This window comes from Dendrobium catenatum, unplaced genomic scaffold, assembly GCF_001605985.2.
Source record: "Dendrobium catenatum unplaced genomic scaffold, ASM160598v2 fragScaff_scaffold_864, whole genome shotgun sequence".
Taxonomy (NCBI): domain Eukaryota; kingdom Viridiplantae; phylum Streptophyta; class Magnoliopsida; order Asparagales; family Orchidaceae; genus Dendrobium; species Dendrobium catenatum.
Window position 1 is genome coordinate 305,166 of NW_021319326.1, and position 18,853 is coordinate 324,018.

General features: G+C 33.9%; 1 protein-coding gene across 1 annotated transcript in view; it reads right to left on the bottom strand.

Annotated features, from left to right (window-relative positions):
- Positions 1–13,138, bottom strand: part of LOC110096345 (transmembrane E3 ubiquitin-protein ligase FLY1) — a 31,890-nt gene extending 18,752 nt beyond the window's left edge. Inside the window, exons 1-4 of the mRNA XM_020822245.2 lie at positions 12,593–13,138; positions 10,765–10,837; positions 8,037–8,164; positions 2,150–2,265 (exon numbers count right to left, since the gene is read on the bottom strand). Coding sequence (XP_020677904.1) covers positions 2,150–2,265; positions 8,037–8,164; positions 10,765–10,837; positions 12,593–12,736 — 461 coding nt within the window. The 5' untranslated portion in view covers positions 12,737–13,138. The remainder of the gene's footprint in view (positions 1–2,149; positions 2,266–8,036; positions 8,165–10,764; positions 10,838–12,592) is intronic.
- Between the last annotated feature and the right edge of the window lie 5,715 nt (positions 13,139–18,853).

An 18,853-nucleotide genomic window follows, 5' to 3' on the forward strand; every position in this document is an offset into this window, starting at 1 on the left:
AAGAACCAAAGTGCAAAAAAAATTTTTTTTTTTTTTGTATCAATAATCCATCATGTTCTAATACAAGAGCAAAGACCTCTATATATAGGCCTTAAAAGAAACTAAAAGACAATTTTGCCCCTTGGGCTTACATAAAATAAATCCCTTAAGGGTAAAAAAAGAAAAATGCATAATTAAATAAAAATTACAATTAATAAAATAAGATAAAATGAAGGGATCTCGGCCGTCGAGATCTTGGTCTCCTCCTTTGATTAATGCCCACCGTCGGATGTTCGCATAAAAAACTCAACAATGTTTATTCATGTTACCCTTTTTTCTTCCTAATCCTCAAAAGTAAGTTTTTTCCCTGTCTAATCGGTGCATTTTATATTTTATTGTATATGCCAAACACACAAGTCTCTTTTCAAATAAATTATCTTTAGCAGATGACACTCCATGCATTCCACTAAATTTAATCATTCATTAATTTTTCCACAAATCCAACCTACCCTTCCTAATTTTGGAATTGTTAGATCCAAATTGTCTAGGATGATACCCAGCTTTACTAGCAAACAATTTTTTAGGCGTGAACTAAAGAATAGAGAGGTTTGGGTGACTATGGAGAGAGAGAGATAGAGGAATATGGCAATGTAAAGTATGCTCAAAATATTATAAAGATTAGACAGTTTTCAAAAGATCCAAAATGTGCCTCTTCGCCTTTTTATTTATAGGGTTTAGAGGGCTACAGAGAATGTTGCACTAAAAAAGTAAGAAAGTACAATGCTCAAATTGACTCATTATAGTCCGTATCTAAAATGTGGCTTAGCTATAGGTTTCCACATGGTTCTTTGCTTCTGACATGACCTACTGTTCTAGAGTGAGTCCCCCTATACAAATCTTCATGGGCAAGTGTTATGAGCGAGTCCTCAAGGTATGGCCATGTAGAACGAATCTAGTTGGGCAAGTCCTCTAGATGCACACGAGTCTCTGGGTAGTGTATGAACCTCTGAGCACGAGGGAGGAGTCCTTTCGGTCAGTGATGATCGCGAGCTGAGGATTAGTTGAGTTTGGTGAGATGTAATATTAAAATCCTGATGTATACACTTCTTGTAGTTGGTAGTGGGGCGTCAGCTGTGGTCTAATGGCCTGAATAACAGCAAGTGATCTCAAGATACCGAATTCCTTCTAGGTGACTATCTCCATTAGGCTTGGAGGAACCTATAAGAGTTCCCCGGTGTTGTTTCTATGATGCCTCCTCAAATCAATCGACCGAAACAAGTCACGTTCCCTATTGGTGAGTGTCTTTGATGGGCGAGTGTCTTTGACAGCAAGTGATCTCAAGAACTAGGATGACTCTAGCCTAGTTCTCCAGCTAGAAACTACTAAGTACATGTGAAATACCTAAATAAACATATAAGAGTATACTGTAATGCTCAACTTAACCTCCAATAACTTCTAACTATTCAAAATTCAAATCCATATGTATTCTTGATCTAATTACAAGCTTATAAAAATTTCTAAGTCCTTGTGATATATTATTATTGTTTAATATTCCTAAGACACTTCTCCATTATAATTACACAATCGTAACTCCATAAGTTTTATCATCTTTATCCCATTATTCAATATAATAAATCCAAAATACTTGATCTTAACACATACAAGCTTCACAGAAGCAATTCACCGCCTCATTTTGGAAAGCCCGCAGAAATAAGGAGATCACTATAATCCCACAAATTAAAGGAAACATGTTATTCAACATTGGGGCCATAATATTGGTTACCTTTTTGCAGGAAAATCTTTTGCTTATGCACATTTTAGAATTTAACCATTTTCCTTTTCACTGGCTTCTAATATTTCACATTCATGAGTTAAGGAGAGATGAAACATCTAGTCTTTTATTTTATATTTTTAATGATGCCTTGCCTTTATTGTAGCATGTTTCACCACACTAGCAAGTGTAGGCCTATTATCAATGATCCATTTGGGTCAAGTTGAGGTCAAATTATAGCCTTATATGGACGCAGATCACAACCACAATATAAAATAAAACTATGACGATATATTAAACATCAGATCAAGTCATCTTTATGATAAGAGAACAAAAATAAGATTAAACAGATAATAAGCACAGTTGGGTTTTGAATAGCACGTCTGACAACAAAGTTACCTGCTTGCAACCAGCCGAAGTTGCTTGAAAGGCCAGATATAAACACCTTCTACTCGCATTTGAGTAGCTCCAAGATCATTCTCACTGTCGTGAACATCATGAAAAATAACTGCTCCCTGATACAAAAGAGAGCAGAAATATAAATAATTCTTGATCTCATGGCATAAGCATATAGGCATCTTAGATGATCATGCAGATAGGTTTATCTATTCATCAGTGATCATTAATCAACTCGTAGAATCTGAAATGTAGACATGCCTTTATCTAAAACTGAATTAACTTGAAAAGATGCATGCACAATCACATATGCCATATCGAGGGTTGTAATAGGTGGGTTGAATAATGTTCAAATTATATTGATTGTTTCCCAACTGAATTAGAGCACCGCTAAGCAAATCAAATATATGGTTAATAAACCATAGCATTTAACATGAAACAGTTTTAATCAGCAAATCCTGTAGTAAGATGCCAATGAAGAACAAGCAGAAGCTCTTTCCTGAACATAATGGAGTTTCATAATAAGATTGTAGTAAGATGATTTTGAGCTAAAAAGACTATTCATATCCTGTTAACTACTTGTAGTTGGATCCCAAACAAAGACCTCTCATAAATATTGCAAAAATCATCATTGTGTGGGATATGTTGAGTTAAAACACAGCAATTTAAGCATGCATTTTTTTATTGCAAATAACTGGAGGAAAAGCAGGGGAGAACTGAACTCTTGCTACAGGCCTATAATCGGTTCAAAATAAGAAGTTAACTATACGATGCTATTCATGGGTTGTTGAGGATCATCACAGCAAGAATTTTTTACAGGGTGCATAGTTCAACATTATATATATAAAAAAAAAAAAGATCCCCAGCTATTCCCCTAAATTTCATGATATACCATTGTGTAGGCAAACCAATGCAACACTATTTCAGGATTGGACAAAGACCGGTAGAATTTCAATAAGCGAATAACATGCAACACAACAGACTATTTGTTAGATGAAAATTTTCCAATTGCTCTATTCAACAAACTATATACATATTAAATATCTGAACAGCAGAATGTATCAAGACTAACGTCACATTAAAACTACTTTCAGCATAAACATAGATCAGACCTGAACAGGTTAAAGATTAATAGGTAAATATCTAAACAGAAATTTGTTATGTGTGGAATCTGATTGTATTGATCAATCTTATTATTATGTTGTCTCGGACCTCAAAGCTTGTCGTGTGCACTAGGGGGTGCGGGGAGTTTATCCCCTACTTGGGTTCGGGTGCTTTGCAACCGGAATTTTTTTCCCCGTAGAATGCCCCGTCGTTGTGTACCCGAGAGCCTTTGCGCTGTATTTTCAAGTGCCCCAGTGCTGAACGAAAGATAGCAGAGCACAACGGTGGTCGAGATATGGCGCCGCAGCGCCGCAGCGGGTCAAGATAGAGACTGAGCACTGCAGTGCTGCGAGACGGACTGGACGGTTTCTTTATCGTTTTCTGAAGGTTTGCATTCCTTGGAGTTATTTTACTCAGCTTTCTCTTTTATTTTTAGTTATGGTAAGTGTTGAGAGCAGTGAATGTGAGAAGAGAAGCAAGGAGAGAGTGCGAAAGAATAGAGATTTGTACTTATTTATACCAATTTTAATAAAGGATTTCTTGGTGTGGTGTGGCTCTGTGGTTTTTTTCCTATTTTGGATTTTTCCACGTTAAATCATGTTGTCCTTTATTTTCCGCTGCTTTTACTTTATTGCTTGTATCATCATTGTGGTAAAATTGCAAACACTACTCAAATTCCCTCATCTTAAATAAGACAAAAACTTCACATGGTAAAAAAGCACATAGGCAGAGAAAATGAAAAGAAATAAAGAATAGAACAGCTAAGTGTTATCAATTAGGGCTGTCGACCTAGCGATATTTTCATGAATAATTAACCTTGGTGAGTAGTTTATTAGATGAAAAGAACATGAACATGGCCTAGCTACGCAGCTCATCTTGATCTATTAGTTGGGAGCTTTGACTACCAACTAAGAGGCCTTGAGTTCGAGTCTTGCGTATATGATGTGTGTGTGAGTTTGTCTTAATTGACTTAAACATCAAAAAAAAAAACATGGCCTAGCTCAATATAATTTGGCACAACAAAAGATTTATTAAACTTATAGATAAAAATGTGTGTTTATGTGTGGAAGATACATGATTGTAAGAATCTAAGAAAGACTTTCAGTTAGGCATACAAGTTGTATTTGACTCTATAAACAAATAAGATTGATGAATAACAATAAGTGCATTTTCTTAACAAGACCGGCTAGACAAAGTTTAACTTACTAGGCTCAGCTTGTTTACACCACTACTACCTGTAAGAAAAATTTACTAAATTTGGCGTAAATAAGAGAGAGAGAGAGAGAGAATTAATTAATTAAAGAACTCACCATAAGGAGGTCACCAAGTTGATAACAAGTAAAAGATTATTCACGTAGATCATGAAAAGCATCATAGAAAAATAAAACAAATGAATATCAATTACTATAGTAGAGTATTCAATAAATTGGATCCCAATTTTTTTATCAACCTTCTAAGTTGTCAGCTAGAAAAATCAAAATATTGAATGATGGTGGTATCCAAAAGTCAACCAATCTTGATAGGAGTTCTTCAACACACAAATTAATGGTTGTAACTATTGAATCGATCTTCTTATGACTCTTAGATAGCAATCTGTGTGCATTTTCATCCTCTTCTAGCAGCCAAACTCTCTTTGGGATATTTTTCATTTTTTTTAAATTAGTTTTGACTTATTTCCATAGTAAAACTTTTGCCTAAGTCTATATATACTTACACACTTTGTGCATAATCAACTAATAAATTCATAATTTTTTTCTGCCTTTCTACTTGTCAACATAGTATCAAAACAAGGTTAGGGTTTCTTTCTTCCAACCTTTGTTCTCTCACCTTCTTGTTGAGATTCTTCATTTTCTTCGTTATGTGTGATTTTTATATTTCCTTCTAATGAGTCAACCATCAATAACGGTGAAAGTTAGACTAACAGAAAGCCTTAGTAGCTACAAACCTCATATTGCTTGATCGGAAGAGAAACTATTTGAAGTTGTCCCAAATTTAAAGAATTTTTCTGAAATAAAAGCTAGGCAAGCACGTTAATATTCTCATTAGCAATTTCCAAAAGGCCCATGAACTGAAAATATAAATAGTATACATTATAATCTCAGAGTATGGATTATATGATAATTAATTGAGTTAAAAGTCTAAGTTTCTTAAGTATAGATATATCATCAAAAATTAATCTTGATCGAGCAAGAATCTTGAGGCAAATTTGAGTTGGAAACTTCCAAAATTAAATCCAGGACCATCCAAACTCCGATTTCAGCAATCTTACAGTCGAACTAAACATCTCGAAAAGACAAACCCAACAACACCAAATTTGACCCAATCCAAGCTCAAATGAGTCCAAATCAAAGACCCGAAGCGCATCTGGAAGGTTCAAACCATCAATTGGACGACCAAACGACTTCCAAACGCAACGTTCTTATAGTTAGGGGTGTTAATATTTGACACGACCCGAAAACTTGACTCGAACCGGACCGAAAATTTCGGGTTCGGGTTCAACAATTCTACCCGTTTAAAAAATTGGGTTGGGTTCGGGTTGACCCTTTGACCCGAAATTGATCCATTGTTGACCCGGCAACCCAAGATTGACATGTTTTTCACCCGAAAAGCAAATATTGACTCGTTTTTGTACCTGAAAACTAGCATTTTTTTGTTGGCATCGGGTCATTCGGGTCGTGTCGGGTTGATTCAGACCTAAAGCGGGTCGGGTTTGGGTCCGGAAAACTGACCCGTTTTCAAAAAGAGTCGAGTTCGGGTTGACCCAAATAGTGCCGATCAGTTTCGGGTTCGACCCGAACCCCACCTGTGACCCAAAATTGACACCCCTACTTATAGTCGAATCGAGCGACTTGACAAGACGAGCCAAAGATCGTCGAATTCTGACATCAATAAGGCATTTAAATTCTGGCATCAATAAGGCATTTAAATTCTGACATCAATAAGGCATTTAAATACTCGATAAACAGTCCATGATCAAAGTAGTTGATATTAATCGTCCATTAGAAACACTCCCGACATGCCCTTGATATTCTCCCTCTTTACTGGTCATGTTACTCATAGAAAACTTTAAATAGACCTCTCATTCTTCACTGGGGGGAAAAGAAGGAAGAGAAATCAGAGTTCTCTTCCCACAAGACTCCTCGACCACCGACCGTTGCCGGATTTTCGCCCGGCCACCGACCATCGTCGGACTTCTGCTCGGCCACCAGCTGTCACCGGACTTCCGTCCAACCACCAACTGATACATGATTTACGCCCGGTCACCGACCGTCATCGAACTTTCACCCGACCACTAACTATCACCAGAATTCTGCCTGGACACCAACGTGACCTGACTATGGTCTTTCCGACCTCTATCGCCTGCCAATTACAGTCTCTCTGACCACATTCATCAATTACGGTCTTTTCAACCTCCGTCGCATGCCGATTACGGTCTCTTCGACCACCTTCATCAACTGCAGTCTTTCCGACCTACATCGCTCGCCGACTATGGTCATGCTGACCAAACGAACTGGTCAACACTGATTCTTCCAACTCTCACCATGTAATGCACTCTATATAATGTATATTTGCTACATCGATCCAAGGCCTTCCCCCTAAAGAAGGGCCTCATCTGTAATCAACTACAAATATTAGTGGATTCATTTAAACTAGACCCGACCCCGTGATTTTTCCCCTTTTCAAGGTTTTCCACATAAAAATCATGGTGTCTCTTATGAATATTGCACCCTATTCTTTTATCTATATTCGTGTTGGATCTTCGTACAAAGCTAAGACACTAAACTTTATATTTATCTACCACCGCGAATATTCCAGGAAGCAACAAGTATATAGCCATTAATAGCTTTTCAGAACACTATTTGCCATAGTTTTCAAGAATAACTAATTACTAAGTGATGTCAATCTCATTCGTGATCAGCTAAATCTTATGAAGTTATTCATTGTCTTAGGAATTACACACACAATATTTTATTGATGAGTATTTAGTTCACTGACATCTTCGTGTCTTGTTATCTTCAAACAATTATCCCTTGTTTAGATCTGGACCTATTAAAATTGTTGCTATTTAGATGTCAGTTTAAGAAAAGAGAATTGCTATTTAAATGTTGGTCAAATAATTATAATGGCTACAGGAATTAAAAAAAGAAAATACTAGCTCTTAACGTTACATTTGATTATTCTTGTTAACACTGAAATTTATGAACATAACATAGAACAAAACAAACAACAATGGTTAAATTACACTACATTCAAATGTAAGACAGCATTGAAATCTACATAAGATGATAATTCCATTCACAAAACAACCCTTGAAACAAAAATGATATTTCTGGGTTGAAATCAGGAGAACATGCCATAAATAATTGAAGTCGGACTTGTAACGCTATGATTTTCCTGCAAATAGGAGTTCAACAATTGCTAAGTTTGCAAGTAAAATTTGAAGCAAAGCTTAAACAAGACATGTGGAAAATTAAACCTAAAGCAAGAAGGAAAAACCTCCCATAATGTTGCGAAAAAGAAAAAAAAAACATGCATTACCAGAAGATACACAAGAAGAACTCTACTCCATAAAACTAGACAAACAGGAAAACAAGATAGATTCTATGCAATTTGGATAAAAGGACAGATTAAAAGTTTAAGCGAGAACAGGAGTTCAAAAGCCAAATTAATGTACCGCAGTTGAAAATGTATGTTTAGACAGAATAAGCGAATAAGCAAGACAAAGATTAAGTGAATCTTTAGCTTGCTATAGAAACTTCAGAAAGGAAAACTCCAGATTCCTCACCTGAACATAGTGTACACCATTTATTTTTGTTCGAGAACTCGCTAGCTCCAAAACAGACAGGCCATTAGATTTTCCAAATTCCAAAAACCTAGATGAACGATTAGATGTGCCAGTAAAACTCCATGTTCCTGTACTCAAAAAATAAAAGAGCTGTTAGAAATTAATTTTTTTTTAACATCGATTGTTAGAAAGCATGGAATTATAGTGCAGAATGTTGGTTATTCAAAGAGAAGCATAAAATTAAGTTAAGTGTTGTAGAGATGAGGATGCTCAGATGGATGAGTAGCTTCACTCTTAGGAACAATGTGAAATGAGCACATACATGAAAAGGTTGAAGTAGTTCCAGTGGCAAATAAGATTAAAGAGAGTCACCTTAGATGGTTTGGACACAAACTATCGGCCTTCTTAGGTTAGGAGAGCATATGTATTGGATTTGGCCTATGTTAAGAAATATACAAGTAGACCTAAAAAGACTTGGCTAGAAAATATTAGAAATATATTTTCTATTAAATTTAAGTGAGAATTCAACTCTTAATAGGACAAAATGAAGAAAAATTATTCATGTAGCCGACCCCACGGTGGGATAAAGGCTTGATGATGTTGTTGTTGTTGTAGCGAATAGGGATCCATAAGTGAATCCTAGCTAATAAATAAAGGATGAATAATTTAAAAGCTAAAAAAAACCTCAGTGAAGACTTCAAAAAATTGTAGTCTTAACCTCCACCTATTCCTGATTATTTACTGACTCGCAGTTGCAACCCCGCTCAGCAGCAGCTTCGACAATTTGACTTACGCAGGTTTGTTGGCACTAGCTTCAGCTTTCAGCTCCAGCCTTCACAAGTTCTCCAGCTTCACAGAGAGTTCATCAAACTTTGCGAAGTCCAAGTCTATGCATCATGAGTTCGTTGGCATCAAGATTTGATTAATATATAACTCTTCATTTAGTGCAACTTCAATTTTCTTTATCAATGTTTTTAGAACAGAAATCCTTTATCCCATAAATATGCATATTATGAAAATAAACAAACATTAGTACTTAAGCCCTTTCACATTGATTTAGTGGCGATATGATTGCTTCATGTTAATAATTATACTTTTAAAAAGTAATGAATTTATAATATTGTAATATTGCCAATTGATTTGAATGATTACAAATGAATATTAATTTAAAATCTACAAACACAAAATTTTAATAATAAATTTTAATTGATTTGAATGGTTTCAAATTCTCTCACACAAACAAAATAATTCAAAAAAATTTTATTATTTTTCTACAGCATACTTTGAATCTTGACATTTATAATAATGCATTATCAACTTGTATGTGAATTTGTTTAATGAGTGTTGTAGTGTCCTGGGATGCTATTAAGGAGGGCTTTAGAAAATTAGAGTGAATAATTTAATATCTTCTCAACTTAATTTTATTTCATTGATATTGATGCTTACATTGTCAAATTATATGCATTACATAAAAAATTTTAAGACATTAATTTTTATTAAACTAAGTGCATTGAAGTCTAAATTGAACTCATTGAAGGTTTGGATGATATTTAAATTTATAACTTGGATAAAAAAATAACTTAATTTGCATATTTGATTTGTAGATAAATATGAATGTTGTGGTGCTAGGAATGTAATTCTTGAACATGATGAATTGAAAGCTTTTGGGGATGAATCTTACATATACTTGATCTTAGACTACAGTTTTTTTACTTATTTTTATGGTTGATACTATACATATGATAGAGATTATAAACTAATGGTGTATGCTGAATCATTGATGTTTTAAATTATGAGCAATTTTATCAATATTAAATAATGTATACTATAAACTGCAATATATTTATGCAATTGGGTATCAAATATTATTTTACATCAACTTATATTTAATCATATATCTTTTTAGTTTATATTAATTTTCTCATCTTCATTTCATTTTTAGATCATAAATTTTGTAAAGCAAGAAAATAGAGAATATTTCAAATGATCGTTTGAAATTTTGTTAATGGCAGCAAAAGAAGAGACTAGTAACTTAAATATTGGAAGTGTTAAAATTTAAAATTATTAGAGATATTTCTTGAGTATGATGTATATTTCATAATAAACCTCTTTTTATTTTTTATCATATATTTATATAATTATTATGTTATTTAAAGTCAAATTAAAATAATTTTAATATTTATTACATCATCCGATTCAACCCAGTTAATCGAACCTTTGAATATTGATCCTCTCCTTCCGAATCAATGTCCAGTTCAATTTTCATAATCTTGATTGAAAGACTTCAAATGTGACCCTATGCTATCTAATAAGAACAAATATGAGTATAAATAACATCAAGCTATCTCAAGGCTCAGTCAGCGCCTAAGACTATCATGGTTGCATAGCCTCATTAATACGTTGTAATAATATTATTTAGCATTTTTCCTCAGGTACATTAGCCATTTGTCTAAGAATTGACAAATAATTCGATTACTAGGGAAAACATGCCATTTCTACCCAATCATCTCGCCCCAGTCACATTGCTGTCTTATAATTCCTCCTCCAAAATATCCTATATTATCATCTTCCCCCTAGCTTTTCTCTCTTATTAACCCCCTTATGTTTCATGCTTTCCTCTTTTATCTCACCCTGAAGTAGGCTGAATGCAGTAAGTTTGGCTTCTTACTGAATTGAAATATAACAGTAAAAGAAACGCAAATGCATCTTATTTCAATTCTTCACTAACCTCTGTATGTTCCGGTAATATTCCATCTTGAGTAAGCAGTAGGGTCGTTGCCACCTCTTCTAAGAAATATCCTCTGCAAGCGCAAGCAAGCTTTAATCAAACAACTAAAAATTTTGAACTCGTTTATTCATACAGAGAACAAGTTATCTTAAAGCAAAACCAATACAGAAAGTTTTCATTTATTACAATTAATGATAGCTAAATTCAATGAAAAAAATTATTAATGTAATGAGATGAGAAACTAAAATATATTGCAAATTGTAAGAAATGAGAGGCAAATAACGCAATATCTAATAACAAAAAGTACATTATTTAAGTGTCAAATAATAAAAATGGATTAGATAAAAGTTTTAACATAACTAATATATATCCTAAACATTCTCAACAGATTATACAAATAGGACAGATTTGGCACTTATAGCACCATCAGATTTTGGAGAGATGCTGGAAAATAAACTAACTCAGGATCAATAAAACAAAAGGGAGAAATATATCCAAAATAAGTTACATAATTTATCTTTAAAGTAACTTTTACGTTCTAAGAATCTTGATAATTTAAGTTTCAGAGCAAACTAGAAGTTTAATGCTAAAATGCCTGCTTCATGCGCTATAGGATGACCGTAGTTTCAAAATGCTTTGTAAGATCATCTCTTTTAGGTTAAATAACAGAACTACAAAGAGGAGATTTTCAAAAACACTCAATATGCTCCCAATGATAAGGATTGTGAGTACTGGACAATTCTGAATTGCATGTGAAAAATATTTTATTTAACTCTCATTCAAAAGGTTCAATAGATTATTGTTGACAAACCACATTAATCAAACACTATGATGCTCCAACTCCAAACAAATCCTAGAAGTTCATAGTTCATTATTTAACATATATTCATGATAGTTGTTATAAAATTAACCAAAAACATCAATAAATCAATGAAAAAACCACACAGAATAAGCCTAAAACAAAAGCAAGGTTACAACACAACGTTCCCAAACTGTTAAATTTTAGCTAGATAGAAAATTCACACAAAGGTGCTTGAATAAAGGTACAACATATTCTTTCACCTCAGCATGCTACGCAAGAGGTTATCAGAATTTTGTAAAGCAATGCAAAGCATTACATGAATAACAAAGAAAAGAAATCAAAATCATCACCAGTAACAGTGCAATAATCAATATCACCTTACTTCAGATACTAAAATACAAGATAATAAAAGAAAGAACAAAATTGTTCCCAAAAAAAAGAAAGAACCAATAAGCTCGAGATAAGTAAGTTGCCATACAGGAAAGTTCCTAATAATTTCTTCAGAAATTAAAATGAAAGTGAAAACAAAAGTGAACAAGTATGAAAACAAATAAGTCCTCCCTCCCCCAACAAACACACACAATGAAATTTTGTTTTTGGTTAATTACATGACATGCAAAAAAAAAAAAAGAAGAGAGAAAATGATAAATAACAGAAAACAGAAGGCGCTCTTTGAAATCATTGTAAAAAGACCGCCTTTTGTTTTCCAGTTTAAGTCCAGCCTCTTGCATTCCCTCAATACCATGAAATTTTAATAGTCTAGTGCACAAGATTCGCCATACCAGTTTATAACAAGCTCGGCAAAGTTGAAACCAGCCAAGTCATTGTCCTCCGATCAGTAATCAGTCAATAAATAAGCGCAGCAAGCTAAACCCTCGCCCCCTAAATTGTTTTAAATTACCCCCGGCATTCATAAAGACTGGTAGACAACTTCCCACCCCCGCCCCATCCTCCAACTGAACCCAAAATCGCATAAGAAATTCAATACAGATAAACAGAGAAGGAGAAAGAGAACCAACACAATACCTCATCACCCCATGACGTCGAAGCAGAGGGGCCCCTGTCCCTGATCGGCCGCAGCGCTGCGGCCTCTCGCACACATGTGAGGATCAACCATAGAACCGCAAAGACGCCATAGTGAGTCCCAAATCTCCTTCTAAACAAGGTCATTCCTCCCGGCAGTTGTAAGCCTCAGGAGTGAGGATTTCTCGCTCTTAACATGAGAGACGAATCAATCCACCAACTGCGATGCCTTAGAAGAAATCAACTATCGATAGATAAATTGAAAGATAAAAAAAAAAGCAAGGGAAATAGAGAGGTTGGGGATTGCTTAGGATGGAGTCAACTATCAACCAACTCCGGAAATTGAAAAGGTGGGATTAGGAGAAAAGAAAGGGATAGTTCAACGGACTGCGACTGCTCGCCCAAAAGGCGCTCGCCGTCGGCCGGGAAGCGATGGATTCGCAGGTAGAGGCTTCGCGGGGTTATCATCGGCTTCCCCTTCAACGTCGGAATATTTAAGAGAGAGGGAGAGCTATTGGGAGTGGAGAATTGTGCTAGACTCAGGTTGGCACGTGGGTCGACGGATTAGGTGCATTATAATGTATAAGATTTTAAAATGTAGTTGTTATTTGGTTACATAAAAATTTTAATTTATTAAAATATTTATATATTTTGTATGATATATTTTAAATACATTAAATATGAATGATGAGGTAAAGATATTCGGAATTATTATAAATGAAGGCAATATGAGTTATAGAAATTGTCTAATTTGTCTTATTTCAAAAAGTAAATTTAACATTATGGGACATATAATATGCTTAATTGGAATAGTACCTCCATTATTTCTTCTTAAAGAAATATGTCCAAAAAGATTTTTTAATGAAATTTTTTTTATCTTATGTTCACAAATTACTTATGATGGTGTACAAATAATAAGGTTAATGATATGATTAGACCATCTATAACATCACATTTACATTAGGGAGACATAGGCCGATCACTTATAACCTAAGCTGACCTTAATTGACATTGGATTTAAGATTGCATTATGATCAACCTAGTGTGAATGTCAAATATAAGTTAACATAAGGATGACCAATATAGATTCTAAAACCTCTAAACTTGGCTCATACCCTATCAAGATCTATTGATCAAATTAATGCTGGGTCACATCTAATCAACAACAATCTCCATGTCAACCCTAGTGGTCAATGTAGCTCAATATCTTAACAATAAGCTGACTTTAGGCTAATTTAGATATATGTGAACCACCATGAAAAGTGTGGGACCTATCCAAATCACATTAGATCATAAGGTATCCACATAAGTTCATTAGTTTTTTTTTTTTTTTTCCCTAAGCTAGGCCATTTCACCTATTAGGAACACTATACTCTAAACAATCACCTAACCCTCAAGATACCGCTTAAGGCAAAGCTTAAATGATTGGAAGAACCCAAATAAATCCTAGTCAAACTCTTTACTTATATTTCATTTAAGGCTAAATATAACAACTCACACCTCTTTCTTACATGAATACATGTGTCATCAATCTTTAGCATCTAGCTAGTTTTACACTCTCATAGACAATCTTATCCCCTCATAGGCTAAACCAATAGAGTTGGGAGACACATAAGAGCTTCATTATTAACAACTTGATTTTGGGCCTAAAAGCTTTGTACACAAGTTGTTTTGGCCACTATGAATTGAAACAAAATGAAAGAGTATAAAATAGTCTTTTCCTGTTCAATCATTGAAAGGTGGGTTTTTTGCCTTCTAACAGCAAAAAAAATTTGTAGAAATTCCTTAGGTTTGCCCAAGAATACTTAGCCTAGGATAGACAAATCTTAAAGAAGCTCCTCATGAACATCTATATCCTATTTATATTTTATATCAAGAGCTTAATTATATTCTATTAAAATAAAAAAGATATAATTGACATGTTTTTATTAATTGATGGTTGTGCCGCCTCTTATCTTAGCGAAGCTCCTGCAAGGCAAACCTCAGTCTTGCTCATTTAACTCTAACCATAACCACCCTCCATGCTAACTCGCATGCAACATAAAAGCTACAAAAGTTTTGACCACCCTAGCCCTAGGTAAAATAGCTAGGAAGATGATACAATGTTCATTGGAATCTTGAATTCAAGATCCAATGTTTCATATTTATATCTAATGCTTTCTTTCATGCTAAATACGTCGATCCTATGCAATATAGGGGCTTATAGTCCAACTAACCTAATCCTTATCTATTACTCAAGCAAGCTCACTCTAGTTAATTTGTAGGTTGTACAATCTATTTAAATAAATACAAAAAAAATTATAAAATTTATTGAAAAAAAAAACCAAATATTATAAATTTTGTTTCATTAATTTTCTTTAAAATATGTTATTTGAAAAAAAAATATAAAATTTGTATATTAAGTTTAGAGAATGTTTTATGGAATTAAAACAACATTTTTTAAAAAAATAAAAAACAAAACTTAATTTATTTATTTAATGTCCATTTGGTATTAAATGAGTATAAAAATTTTATTAACTTTAAACTCATTTGTATTATAAAATAAAAAGTGTAGACATTTTATATTTATCTGGATTGTTATTGTAATTTATTTAATATTGAAAATTTAAAATTTCAATATTAAATAGATTACTTGCTTTTAATAACAAAATATTCATCACGTTGACATGTATGCTTGTTATTCTCATGCATTATATAATTGCATGCATTTAAATAAGTAATAACATATAATTATTATTTAAAAACAAAAAATGTTTGCATATTTTTTATTTTTAAATAAAAAAATTTAAACATATTTAGAGATCATACATTTCAATTATTATATATTCATGTTATGGATCTTTACCTTTCTACCAACCTGGCTAAAATACCACATGTAGGTTAACCTAGGGATGATCCAAACAAGTGCTAGAACCTCTAAATCTAACTCAAAGCTGACCAAAATCTAATTAGTCAAACCTAACCCAATGTTCAGATTCACTCAACTTTGATCTCCTAATCAACTGTAGAGGTCATGTAACCCAATCTCTTAATATTGAGAAGATCCAAGGCTAACCTAGCAAGATTTGCACTATCTTAGGGAATGTGGGACCCCTCCACATCACTCAAGATCATAGGGGACCCACCTGGGTCCAATATTTAACCCATGGTTAAAACCAATTATCCTTGGCCAAACTTACACTTTGTTTGGAACAATTATTACGTCCTCTGATCGGACTAGAGCTACGTTCGGCTGCCAATAACATGTCGCCACGTGCTCTTACTCTAAACCGCGCGGCCCGACAACTTGACCCGGAGCGGAACCCGAGAATGCTATGTTCGCGATTTTCTCGGTATTGCTCGGTATTTGCTAGGTATTGCTTTGCAAAAATGAGAAATACCGCTCTGTGAAGACCAATAAATCTCTTAATATTGAGAAGATCCAAGGCTAACCTAGCTAGATTTGCACTATCTTAAGGAATGTAGGACCCCTCCCCATCACCAAAGATCATAGGGGACCTGCCTAGGTCCAATAGTTAACCCTTGGTTAAAATCAATTATCCTTGGCCAAACTTACACTTTGTTTGGGACAACTCTCTTACTACTTCTTAAAGCAGATTTTTTAGTATAAAAATTATTTTTTTTTACTAAAAAACTGCTTTAAGAAACAATAAGAAAGCTGTCTCAAACGAAATCTTAATCATTTAGGTTAAATCTTATGGTCCTAAAGGATCCTAGGTTAGACCATTTAACTCCTTCAAAATCCTAGACCTTAGACAACCACCTAAGTCCCACATAAGGCAAAGATCAAATACTCAGTCAAACCAAAATTAAATCCTAGTTAAATAGTTGGTTTATCTTCCACATAAGGCCAAATCTAATAACTCCATGCTCTTCCATTCATGGCGACATGTGTCCTCAATCATTAATAGCTGGCCATAGATGATGCACATTCTCTAACACATCAATAAACTGACAGAGGAGCTCAATTCTTATATACTAAATTTCTAACCTACGCCTATGACCTTCAGAGTTCTAAACGAAATTTAAGAGCTTTGGTCAAGACAGTTACCTCTTTCAATCACTCATAAATAAAACTTTTTGCCTCATATCAACTTGAATCCCTTTACAAACTCCTAAGTTTGTTCTTCAATGCTTGAACTAGGTTAGGCAAACCCTACATAGCCTCCTACATTGAGAGATTGTTGGGTTCGGACACCAGATACAGGTTACCGTTCGGTACTTCAGAGTACCGAGTAATATTGAACTCGGTACTGTGGAGTACCGAGCTCATAGAGAGCTCAGTACCAAGTAGGGGATGATTTGGCGCATTTTCATTGGGCTTTGGACGTCGTCCAGTGCCTGAACCCAATAATTTCCCTCCTCCATGAGCATGAAGCCATTCAAGAATTTTTTATTTAAAAAAAAAAAATCCCACGGCAATAAGAAAAATGGGATAACTTACAATGTTTGAAGTCAAATGTCTAATTTTCATTTTTTTTATTGAAGATATCAAATAATTTTTTTAATTACGAACTCTTATCAAAGATTAATTATTTTGCGCAGACACCAAACGTCATCTGTAGACCAACCAAAATGCGTCATATTACCCATTTGCTCTGTACAACGGCTCGTTATTGTTGATGTGCTGCACCTGATTTGTCTTCGGAGATAGAGCTGCATCTAACCTCTACACAGAATAATTTCTTCTTATCAATAGTGCATGCAAGTTGTTATTTGTTGAGGAAACAACGAGCTTTTATCAAAATCCTATATAATTATATTAGTTGGATAAATCAGATTGCTTCAAGTGCGGATTTGACTTTAAATTAAATTTGTTGGCGTCCCAAATGCTGTTTCAGTTGCACCAAACGAAAATGACACTATGGCTAACCCACTTGAGAATCATTATGTCAAAGCCCCAATCATTTGGCTGTGCTATGTTAAGATTTATCTAAATTCAGCTGTGATTAATGCCATTATATTATTATTGGGGTTCTTCTATGCATTAAAATTTTGATTATTAAGGAGCTATTTAAGATCATTCTGATGCTCGGGTGGATGAGTAGCTTTTTTATCAAAGACAAAGTACGAAATAAGTATATATGTGAAAAGATTGGAGTAGCTCAAGTGGCAGATAAAATCAGAGATAACCTGTTTAGATGGTTTGACTACAAAACGCCAGCCTTCTGATGGCCCGATTAGGAGAGTAGACGCATTAGATTTGTCCCATGTTAAAAAAGATGAAGATAGACCTAAAAAAAATTAGTTATAAAGTATTATAAATGCTCTGTTTTTATTAGATTTAAATGAGAATTTGACTCTTAATAAAACACAAATGAAAAAAAATAATAAAAGATTCATGTAGCCGACCCATGGAGTGAATTTAAGTCTTGATGTTGTTATTGCTATTGTAAGGAGCTATTTAAGATAAGTTGTTATTATTATTATTATTATTTTAATATAAAATAAAATTATAATTGTATTTTTAAAAAGTTTATTTTTTTCTTATGAATATTGTATAAAATGGTAATGACTGGTAGCGATAGCTTCTGATGAAGGCATTGTTTGGTTGCTAGTGGTGACGATGACCGCTAACTATGGCGTGTTGTGGCCGGTTTAATTTTTATTTAAAATTTTTGAAAACGCCTAAATATTATTTTTAGTATTTTAAGTATCAACCAAATATTTTTTAAAATAAAAATAAAAAATGACGCAAAACATCCTTTTAACTTTAAATGTAAAGCAATAAAAAATATTACCGAATGGAAATTTAATATAAAAAATTATTGTATAGGTGGTTGTATGTCATATATTTCAATGTAATAATATTTATATTAATGGGGTTCGACTGCCATCCCTTGATTATGCACCTCAATGCTTTGACGTGTTGAAGGGGCTGAACTTATTAAATTGTGGAAAAGAAACATCAATTTAAACTAGTCAATCTTACCCATCGTTGTTTGTCCGGGTGGTAAAGAGCCGGTTGGGCAAAGCTCAAGTCCCTGGTTCGAATCCCTTGACAAGCAGTGAAAGCCTTAAGTGTTGACCGTATAATTGGTGTGGGTTGCATGGTAGGTCGACCGGAGTTTTCACTAGCCTAAGGATAATGCTTTCTCGTCTCAAAAAAAAAAAAAAAAACTAATCAATGTTTGACTACCAACAACAACAACATCAAGCTTTATCCCGCTACGTAGGGTCAGCTATTAAAAGTTAAATTCTCATTTAAATCTAATAAAAAAATCTATTTTTTTTAATAATTTTTAATCAAGTCTTTTAGGTCTA